General features: G+C 39.1%; 1 protein-coding gene across 3 annotated transcripts in view; it reads right to left on the bottom strand.

The window, feature by feature from the left end:
• The window catches only part of OGDHL (oxoglutarate dehydrogenase-like), a 118,070-nt gene that overhangs the window by 55,525 nt on the left and 52,176 nt on the right, over positions 1 to 10,369 (bottom strand). For all 3 annotated transcript variants that reach the window (XM_018558424.1, XM_018558423.1, XM_018558425.1), the window contains 5 exons: positions 8,714 to 8,860; positions 7,445 to 7,535; positions 1,339 to 1,518; positions 1,000 to 1,128; positions 696 to 875 (listed from right to left, as the gene is read on the bottom strand). In XM_018558424.1, coding sequence (XP_018413926.1) covers positions 696 to 875; positions 1,000 to 1,128; positions 1,339 to 1,518; positions 7,445 to 7,535; positions 8,714 to 8,860 — 727 coding nt within the window. The remainder of the gene's footprint in view (positions 1 to 695; positions 876 to 999; positions 1,129 to 1,338; positions 1,519 to 7,444; positions 7,536 to 8,713; positions 8,861 to 10,369) is intronic.

The raw sequence follows: 10,369 nt of genomic DNA, 5'->3' as shown, positions 1-10,369 counted from the left end.
GCTGGCTATTGCACACGCCCACTGTCTGCTGTCAATCAGCATGGGGGGGCCTGACAGAGAACTTTCTGCTTCAGGCCTTTCCTCTGCTGATTGACAGCAGCCAGTGGGCAAATGCAATAGCCAGCCTGCTATTGGCTATTGCAATTTGAAATATCCAATAACAGGCTGACTATGGCTCCCAGCATTAAAATACAAAAAAATAAAGTTTACAAAAATTAAATTAAAAAGACAAAGAAATGTACAAAAAGTGAAGAAAAAGTTAAATAAATAAAAAATGCAAAAAAATAAAGTTTATAAAATAAAAACTTATTTTGCTGTGCCATTTTAAATAAAAAATGTTTTTAATTATATTATATTCTTCTGAACAACAGGAACAGACAGCAAAAGAACCGTGACCCTTCCCTATGCTATCCAAAACAAAAAACAAAAAATTTGGGCTGGAGTTACACTTAAAAAATTTACCTGTTCCGACTTACATACAAATTCAACTTAAGTACAAACCTACAGTCCCTATCTTGTATGTAACCCGGGGACCGCCTGTACAGTGTACCATCTATGTAGCTGGTGGCAAATAATCAGACTTTTTTTTTTACTAAAGGGCAGCTGATGCAATCAAGTTAGTTATTATAAGAACACCGGATAAACACAGTAGTACAGCTTTTGGGATTTTGGAAAACAAAACCAAATACACATACCAGGTCTATAACAACATCCTTATGAAAGGTGTTTCTCCATTCTGCAGCTACACTGCACACATACATTACTGCTTCTGGATCATCTGCATTCACATGAAATATGGGGGCATTAACCACGCGAGCCACATCCGTGGGATATGGGGAAGAGCGAGCCATGCGAGGGTCTGTGGTGAAACCAATCTATAAAAATAAAACATAGTTTCATGTAGTGCCAAAACAATATCAAAATCACACTAGGTTATATTCAATTTCCTTATGTACAACTTGAGCTTTAAGAAATAAAAAATAATTGCTAATTAATCACCTGGTTGTTCACAACAACGTGAATGGTTCCATTTGTAGTGTAAGATGGAAGATCACTGAGATGAAAGGTCTCATAAACAACACCTTGTCCAGCAAAGGCTGCATCACCATGAACTAAAATGGACATCACCTTAAATCATAAGACAAAGCAATAGGTCAGAGGTGCATTTGTTATTCCGTTACAATTTATACTGTGGGGCCTCAATTTGATGAACAACCGATGTGAGTTTTCATAGAACTACACCTGCAATAGCATGAAGACTACAATTGTATCCTTCTGCCAAAAGGAAGTGCATAATTTTAGCAGAAGGTTTTGTTTTCTCACTTTTAATAACCTCACCTTTTTTCCTTCGTTGTCTCCTCTATAAAATTGCTCTGCTTTGGTCTTCCCCTGAGCTACAGGATCTACTGCTTCCAGATGTGAAGGGTTTGCAACCAAAGACAGGGTTAGCTTTTTGTTGGTGGCCCGATTAATGCGTTCATGGTACATCCCCAAGTGGTACTTTACATCTCCAGAACCCTGAAACCATTAAAGACCAATATTAGCATTAATATGTGATGAGGGCCATTACATTTTTATTTTGTAACTTTTTTTCCTTGAATAAATATACCTTCTATTTGATTCAAAAAGACGAATATCATTATGTCAAACATGTAACATTGTAGAATGCTAAACCTGATTAAACCAGGCTAACCAAATGCTGATGTTGTTAGAAAAGTCAATCAACAATGTCACTGGCACGAAAAGTTCATCCTCCATAGGGGTAAAAACACCACAACCTTTCACAGGAGGGCAGCACTGACAGTCAGGGTGTCTGAAGCTCTAGCACACAGGAAACATAAAAACAGGGTGCCTCTCTAGTGTAGAAGTCTTTATAAGTGTAAATATTAAAAGCAAGAAATGTACTCACAAACAGCCAGTGTTAAGAAAGCCTGTAGTGGCTGCACTGTGAGAACATAAGAAGACAGTCACATCAAAAGCATGCAGTCTGGAGCGAACATCCTACTACTGGCATGGCAGACTTGGTTAACACGTTTCGGGGGCTACGCACCCTTCCTCAGAATATTTCTGATGATTATTTTCACGTAATAAAGACTTCTACACTGGAGAGGCATACCGTTATGTTTCCTTAATATTGAAAAGGCCTTTCAAACTCTTTTATAGCCCTATATGTTGAGTTTCAAATATTTGATTCATTTGTATAAGTTTACAAACACTTGATCTTTTCCCCCTCAACATATCTGAACTCTTATGCTACATATTTTAACCTGTGTATACCCATGGAGGAGGTAGAAAAATCTCCAACTCTATTTGTACTAGCAACTAAACCGGTAATAAAATCAGCAGGACAGAAAATATTATATCGCCAACAACTGGCCAATAATAATGTAAGGTTACCCTGTTTGCAGATAAAACTTTGCAAATTATAACAAATTACCCTCCCAAACCTCCTTCAACAAAAGAAAAGTAAAGTTTATTAAGGTTGAAAAGTTTGGTAAAGTTTGGTAAAGTTTTAGAGCTGAATTTTGTTAAAGATAGCCTGTCACTAGATAAAAGCCTCTCTTGCGTAAAAACGCAAAAGGCCTGAGACTTCTGCTGTCCCAGTGTGATGTGATGTCAGCAGCCCCAACAGATTCAGAGCGGTCACTTAAAGAAGAACTATGAGGTTAGTGCTTTTCACTCACCTCATAGTTCTAGCCGACCTGTGACAATGAGACTGTCACAGGTTGGCTCAGTAGATCGGGAAGTGAGCGAACACATACCGGCGCTCGCTCACCTGTCGATCCTGTCACAGCTCTGGTGGAACGGACGGGGGCGGGTACAGCTGGCTCTGCCTCTAGATAGGCAGAGCCAGCTGTCACTCACGCAGCTTGGCAAATCCAGACATAATTGTCGGGATCCGCTTCAGCTGCGGCGTCTCAGTATGCCGCTCACAGTATAATGTGGCGTCTCAGTATACTGGGAGCTGTAGCTAAGCTGAGCTTAGGGTGACGAGAGGACGCTAGTTTGTGTCCTCCCGTTACCCTAAGGAGAACTATAGTTCTCCATAGTTCTCCTTTAAGTAACACTCTATGGTATACCCCTTTGTTGCTCCCCCATCAGCCACATAAAAGGTAATATAGGGAAGATAGAAAAGGACAGAGAAGCTGGGCAGGCAGATACAGTAATTAAACACTCCCAGAAGAGTAGAGGGCTGTGCCGTTACAGAAGCAAGGGGAACTGTGGCTGTACTAAGGAATTGATTCTTTCTGGAGCAGTCATATTTTAGCAAGTACAAAGGTACACGGCAAGTAAATAAAAGGTTTATGGAATGGAAAAAAACACTGCAAAAGGTACCATTTAAAATGCGTGATTTTTATATGCTATTACCTGCAATATTTTAAGTCGGTTGACAGGATCTCTTTCAGTCTGAAGTTTTGTTTTGTAATACACCCGCTAATTACTAGAAGTACTGCAAGGGAAACCTTTTCTCAGATTAATAGGACTAAACTTTCCTACATGGATCTTAGAAACAGTCCAATCTATCTATAAATGGTGGAATGATTCTCCTTTGTTGGAGGAACTGAATGCACCATTTATTTTATTATTAGTAGAATATATTCATTAAGAGAACACTTTTCCCTCTGTGTGATGTTAGTACAGGCAAAGAGAAACACATTTTGTTTCCAAATAGAAAAAAAAAATCAAGATGTTAAGAGACATTTATTCAGGAGGATCACTGGACTGGACAGTACATACACGCCAGTTTCAAATATAGTCTTCTATTCTATTCCTCGTAGGTTTATCATTAGCTCAATTTCCCAATGTTTATTTTAACTGTTTACTTTGTTACTACATTTGCCTGTTCCCAAGAATGACAACTAATTTATCATATTATTGTATTTTATGCAGTTTAACTTAGCTTTTCAAGCTCCTCCAATTTCAACTGTATAATAAATACCTTTCAGACTCCTAGTAATGTTTACCAACTAGCACCACGAGAAGCTCAATGGGCCATATTTTCTCATCTGCTTTCCCCTAACCTCTAGCAACAGAAATTGGTGCACGAAATCAATAGCACCACAACTATATCAAAGAGTGTACACTATAATTAAAACTAAGTTCCACTGGAAAATGAGCAGCTCCCGAGTTCCAAGTTTGCATCAGTTTGCTAATGGGTTTGAATTTACATTGCTGCTTTTTATTCTATAAACAAATGTGAAAAACATGTGTCCCCCCTGAATAATACCAACCCACGACAGTCACAAGTATCTAAAATCCTGCCATGCTGATATTAGACTGTATGCAATTCAATCCAGCACTTACATAGTTAGTCAGGTTGAAAAAAGACACAAGTCCAACCTATAGAGAAGAAAAGCCTGAACAGAACGCTATGCTCACAGCTACCCCCTGTATGGTGCATTAGGTTGAGGGATTGATTGCAGTGCCTACAGTGATAAAAACTTTTTTTTTTTCAATGACCTATTTAATTATTACAAAAATTATCAACAAACAATTTCTGTGCTGGGTCCCATATTGTTCAACTTATTTATTAATGACATCGGGGAGGGTGTTAACAGCGATATTTCCGTGTTTGCGGATGACACCAAAATAGGGAGGGTAATAGACACGGACTTAGACACTATAACATTACAGGAGGACCTGGATAAAATAGGGGAGTGGGCATTAATGTGGCAGATGAGGTTTAATGTCGATAAATGCAAAGTAATGCACTTTGGAATTAAAAATAAACAAATGGGTTATACAATTATGGGTATGCCGCTGGGGAAGTCAGAAATGGAGAAGGATTTGGGGGTCATTGTAGACCACAAACTGAAAGGTAGTTTGCAGTGCCAGGCTGCTGTAAACAAAGCTAGCAGGGTCTTGTCCTGTATTAAAAAGGGGATGTATTGCAGGGACAAGTCTATAATTTTGCCACTTTATAGATCATTGGTTCGACCTCATCTGGAGTACGCGGTCCAGTTCTGGTCACCAGTACTAAGAAAAGATGTCCTTGAGTTGGAAAAAGTCCAGCGAAGGGCAACCAAACTAATTAGGGGTATGGAGGACCAGAGCTACGAGACGAGGCTACTAAATTTAAACATGTTCACATTAGAGGTGAGGAGATTAAGGGGGGATATGATTTCCATGTACAAAATGTTTAATGGTGGTAGCAACATTAGCGATAAACTGTTTAAAATTAACTCCGTTACAAAAACTAGAGGCCATCACCTAAAATTGGTGGAAAAAAAATTCCAGCACAAGGGGCGAAGGGGGTTCTTCACAGTAAGATCAGTTAGGGTCTGGAACTCACTGCCACAGGCGGTGATTTCAGCAAATAATGTGGAATTGTTCAAGAAACTTTTGGACGATTTCTTAAGGGACCGTAATATACAGGGGTACGGGTACTCCTAGAATGAGATCCTAATAGGTTGGACTTGATGGACTAATGTCTTTATTCAACCTCAAATACTATGTAACAATTCACAAGGGTTTACTTGCTTCTCTATTCTGTGCCCAGCTCCTACCCTTCATTCGGTCAACCTGAGTTATTCTAATATAGAGCAAGTGGACCTCAGGAATGTTTTGTGAACTTATCTACTCAACAGCATATCAGTCACACTGTAAAGATAGGGCTTCTAATATTGTAGACAAGGGCCTGCACGGGAGAGGCAACATTTTTGTGTACCGTTATTTAAAATCTGGGATGTGTGCGTTTGTAAGAATGGATTCACGGGAGGAATGGGGTCAGATGCAACTTACCTCTTTATGCAAATATTAGTTGCCCAGCTATTGTTCTGGCACACTAGCTTTGATACATTTTAAGTCACCAACAGGGAAATAGTATACAGATCAGAAAAGTTAGAGAAAGACCTTAAAGGGGAACTTAAGTCATATAATAAAAAATGCTAGGAGATGGAGCTTTTGGCAGAAGATATTTTGCAAAAATAAACATTCCCCTCTCTTCTAGCAATGTTTTATGCACACTGCCAGTGGGCAGCGCACAGTGCAGTACAATCCAGGCTTGCATCCATACAGATGTGACTCCATCACGAAAGCATATAATTATCAGTGGCTGGCCAATGGCTGCCAAGAAGAAGACCTCAGACCCGGAATTAGTTGCAGCAATGGAGACAACAGAACAAAGACAGTGAATGTGGACCTGCCAGTGCAGGAGAAAAGTAGACTAATATTTCAGTCTGCCATATTGTGAAAGTAGGTTGTGTACTATGTGACATAAGGAAAGGGAAAGTCATCGGGGGGCGATATATCTCCACTCACTTTCTGTCCTATATACAGAAATAGCGGAACCCAGACCTGGTATTCGGGCTGACTTTGGGTCTGAATGAGCCAGCTCAGGTTTTATGTCTCACCTGGATGGTTAGTTGCTTATCCAGGTGAGATTAAAAAAAAGAAGGCAGAAAACAGGTAGTTGCTCTGGCCTGGGACTCGGACAGCGTTCTGAGAGAGCTACAAGTCGAATGGTTGCGAGTACAAGGTTGCTAAAAAGTAAGTTTGTTTAGTGAGTGGGCTGAGATAGGCTCACCGCCTGTTAGAGAGGAACCTGCCTGTTTAGTCAGAGCCTGGATGGCAAGGATTTATTTTCTGTTTTTATTTTATGGCAACCTTTTAAATAAAACTGACTGCTAGTCAGATGAGAAAAGGAACTTTGCTGCCTGGACTACCTTTTTTCCCCGGGAAGGTGATCCCCATTTGAGCTATACCCCCACAACAGCTACACATTACAGATGGGGCCCCTCATCTAGCTGGTGGTAATGTGCTTTAACTGCATACTTGTTAGTAGCTATGGAAGCTGGAGGAGGAAGGAGGAAGGTCAGCAATGGCAGCATTCATGTTCTCCCTTGACAGGTTTTATTGAATGCAGCAAGGTGAATTTGTATGGAATATGATGTACCCCCTTTAGCAGTTCACCAGGGATAGGCAGACACAGTGGACAGGTAACAAAAACCCTACTTTTATTCCTATACCATCACTTACAACAACAGTAAAACAGGTTGGTGTTTAAGGGGAGTGCCCCAGTTATTTTAGAATTTTGAAGCACCTGTCTTTTGCGAAATGTCATATGGGCTGGTATCAACATGGTGGGAAATCCAACAAAAGCAGTGTTTCACACACGGGAATGCTAGCTTGTATGGCAAGAATGTATAAAATGTAGTTCCATACTTGATCTTTTTATTAGCTGTCTTTTAGTTTCAGACAAGAAATCTTGAATGCTTGTTAATGTAAGTAAACAATAGGACATTGTTATTGTTTTTTATAAGCCAGAAACTCAGATTGCATCTAACAGTGCAATTTTACAGTTTTGCGAGTGCATTTGCGAGATGATAATGTTGCCTAAGATACTATATTTATTACATGCTGACAGATCGATTAAAAAAACTGAAAAGTGTTTTTTTCTGATGCCACACATATGTATTCCTTCTGACACAAAGACAACCATTACCTCATCCGAGGCCTCCAACTTAGGGTCAAACTGGCAAAAAATCTGCTCCAAATCTTTACGGATCACATTTGCCAAGACATTTAATCTTCCTCTGTAAAGAAACAGATAATAAATGCACAATACATTACATACAGTACAACGTCATACTCCACCACAATCTATGATATAAAAAAATAAAATAAATGTATTGTAGTCACAGCAAAAATGTAGCAGAGCCCATCACAACACATAATCCTTGACATTAGCTTTTTTTCTCTTATGCATAAAAAAAATAAAAACATCTCTAAAAGAACATCTTTTGGCATAAATTCTTAAGTTGGATTGCCTCTGTGATTACCAACATACATTTATGACACTGAAGAGTAAGACCCACATAAAAAAGTATCGTTAGCCATTTTTAATAAAATGTAAGGGACAGTGTTTTGTCCCCCTTAAATACAATTTCCCCTCATTTCCTGTCTTGGTGACAGCATTTTAAAGCAAATAACTGCAATTCTCCTGAAAGATGCCCACAGACAAGGAATAGTTTCCTTTTTGATACCAGCTTTTGCAAGGACTACGTCAAAAGCTAAAGCCAGCTAAAACATCCTCGATGTTAGAAATATATGAATCTTTATTCTTTTCCTTTGCCAGTAGACTACCCAATAAACAGAATGCACAATCATTCTTTAAAAATGGAATAAGTCAATGGGTAAAACATAGAGCCATCTTCTTTAATAATCTCTCTTCCAAATACAATGTTTTACAATTAACGCTCATTCTCACGGGAGCAAACAAAGGTGGTGTATTGGCATGGATGTAAAGTTGCTAAATGTAGAAGTTTCGTATTCGGGGACTTCAGCCCGCACAAACGGTGGTATGCCCATGATTTACACACTTACACCCACATGCAGCGTTTTCTGTCCATGTATTCCCATGAACAGAAAAACCGCAGCTGGGGCTAAAACACAGGTGTATTTTACACTGTAGGCCAATACACCTGTGTTTGTACTTGTGTGAATGAACCCTTAAAAATACAGGTATCTATCAAGTTATCTACTATATAACTTTCCTTGAGACTATATAAACCTACAAGGGACAGCTTTTCTTTTAACAATAGGTTACAAAGACAAATTATCCTTTTCTTGTCTAGAGATCATAGAGGTTTAACTTAGACCAGTGAAACCTGACATAACACTATTTTGCGTATCTAAATATTTTTTTCAAAAATAATGTCTGAATTGTTAAACTGTTTTCCATCTTAGAAAAATGTAGTGTATATAACCCTACCTATGAGGCATTCCCAGGATGACATACTCCAGCCCCATCTCACTGGACGCATCAATTAGCATTTTTAAAGCAGGGATCATGACTTCACAGCCTTCCAGACCAAATCTCTTCTCTGATGACCACTTGCGAGCTAGAAAATCCTCAAACCTTCAAAATTAAGATAATATATAATGTTTGATTTCACTTTACAAAAAAGCATGCATAACAACTGAACAAATTTATATAAATATGCTTGGCAAAAAAACAAGAAAAATGTGTGTATGTTTTTCTTGCTCATCTATTTATTCATGTTTAGTCACTTGTCCGCTAATATTGGTCAGGACAGTGTTAATTCCAAACACCCAATCAATGCAAAATACCAAATGTGTTCAAAGTATAGCAACCCAAAATAACGAATTTCATTTGTATGGGGTTAGAGCAATGAAAGATGACTGCTGATTAGGTCCTAAAGGTCTGTCCTTTGAAAATAACTCTTTCCATAAACTACATACCTGTACAGTCTCCAGAGTTATATAACAGAACTGTGGCCAATGCTTCTAAACGCATGGATACTATCAATGTTCATAGATTTAAAATGATTGGTAACGTGCATGTTAACCTTAAAATTGATCTTAAACATATGCTTTGGTAATTTACTAATTTAAATACATGGTGGTCCTGCCAGTTCCCTTCTCTTTCTATATAACCATGCCAAGCATGGAAGCAGATCCATTCTGGCGTGGTCAGTTTGTGTTCCTGAGTTTGCTACTTGGAAATGCAGAGCGCAGTGTTCGCGAACGCTGTGCTGTATCTTCCTTAGTCTGCTTCTTTATCTCAGGCTGTGTAGGGCAGGGCATAGCAAAAGACTGACAGTGGCTAAGGCTGGCAGCCTGTCATCTGGCCTCACAGTTCCTGAGATTAGTGACATGGGTGTCATCACACTGCTCTGCCCCCCAGTATTTAGGTTCCCTGTTTAAGGCTCTGAAGGCGGGGCATAGTAATTGACTGACAGCAGCTCCAGCTGGGAGCCTCACTTTCATCCACCCATACAGCTACTTGGATTATACATATTGAGAGGTCAGCTCCTGGCTGTTGTCAGGAGAGCAGCTGCAAATTTATTATGCATAATATATTATGCATATTATATTATACATATTATATTATACATGTGCCTATATTTATATGCAAAATATGTGACATAGGCTGAAGCTGCCAATCGTCATGAACAGTCTGCCTCCAGACCTCAGAGGCCATGATTCATAAAGCTGAATAGCCATTACATAACTAGCTAAACAAAATGAGGGGAATTTATCAAAATTTATCAAAACTGGAGCAGACAAAATCTGGAGCAGCTGTGCACGGCAACCGATCAACTTCTCTCTTATTTTCAGATCTTAACTGAACATTTTGAAGGGAGCACATGATTGGTTACCATGCACAGCTGCTCCAGATAATGTCTGCTCCAGTTTTGATAAATTTCCCTCATTGTATTTTAACTTACCTGTAAAATCCTTTTCTTGGAGTACAGGACAAAAGACTTCTTTAATCAAACACTGGATTATATGTAGCCATCTTATGGTGATTACACACTGGCAAACAGAATTGTAGGGCAATCAGTAAAACCCCTCCCACTCCCAGCAATCCAAGCAATATGAGGAAAATTGCCAGGGTAGAGAG

Source organism: Nanorana parkeri, unplaced genomic scaffold, assembly GCF_000935625.1.
Source record: "Nanorana parkeri isolate BGI_ZX_2015 unplaced genomic scaffold, ASM93562v1 scaffold338, whole genome shotgun sequence".
Classification (NCBI taxonomy): Eukaryota; Metazoa; Chordata; class Amphibia; order Anura; family Dicroglossidae; genus Nanorana; species Nanorana parkeri.
This window is presented reverse-complemented; position numbering and strand designations above follow the sequence as displayed.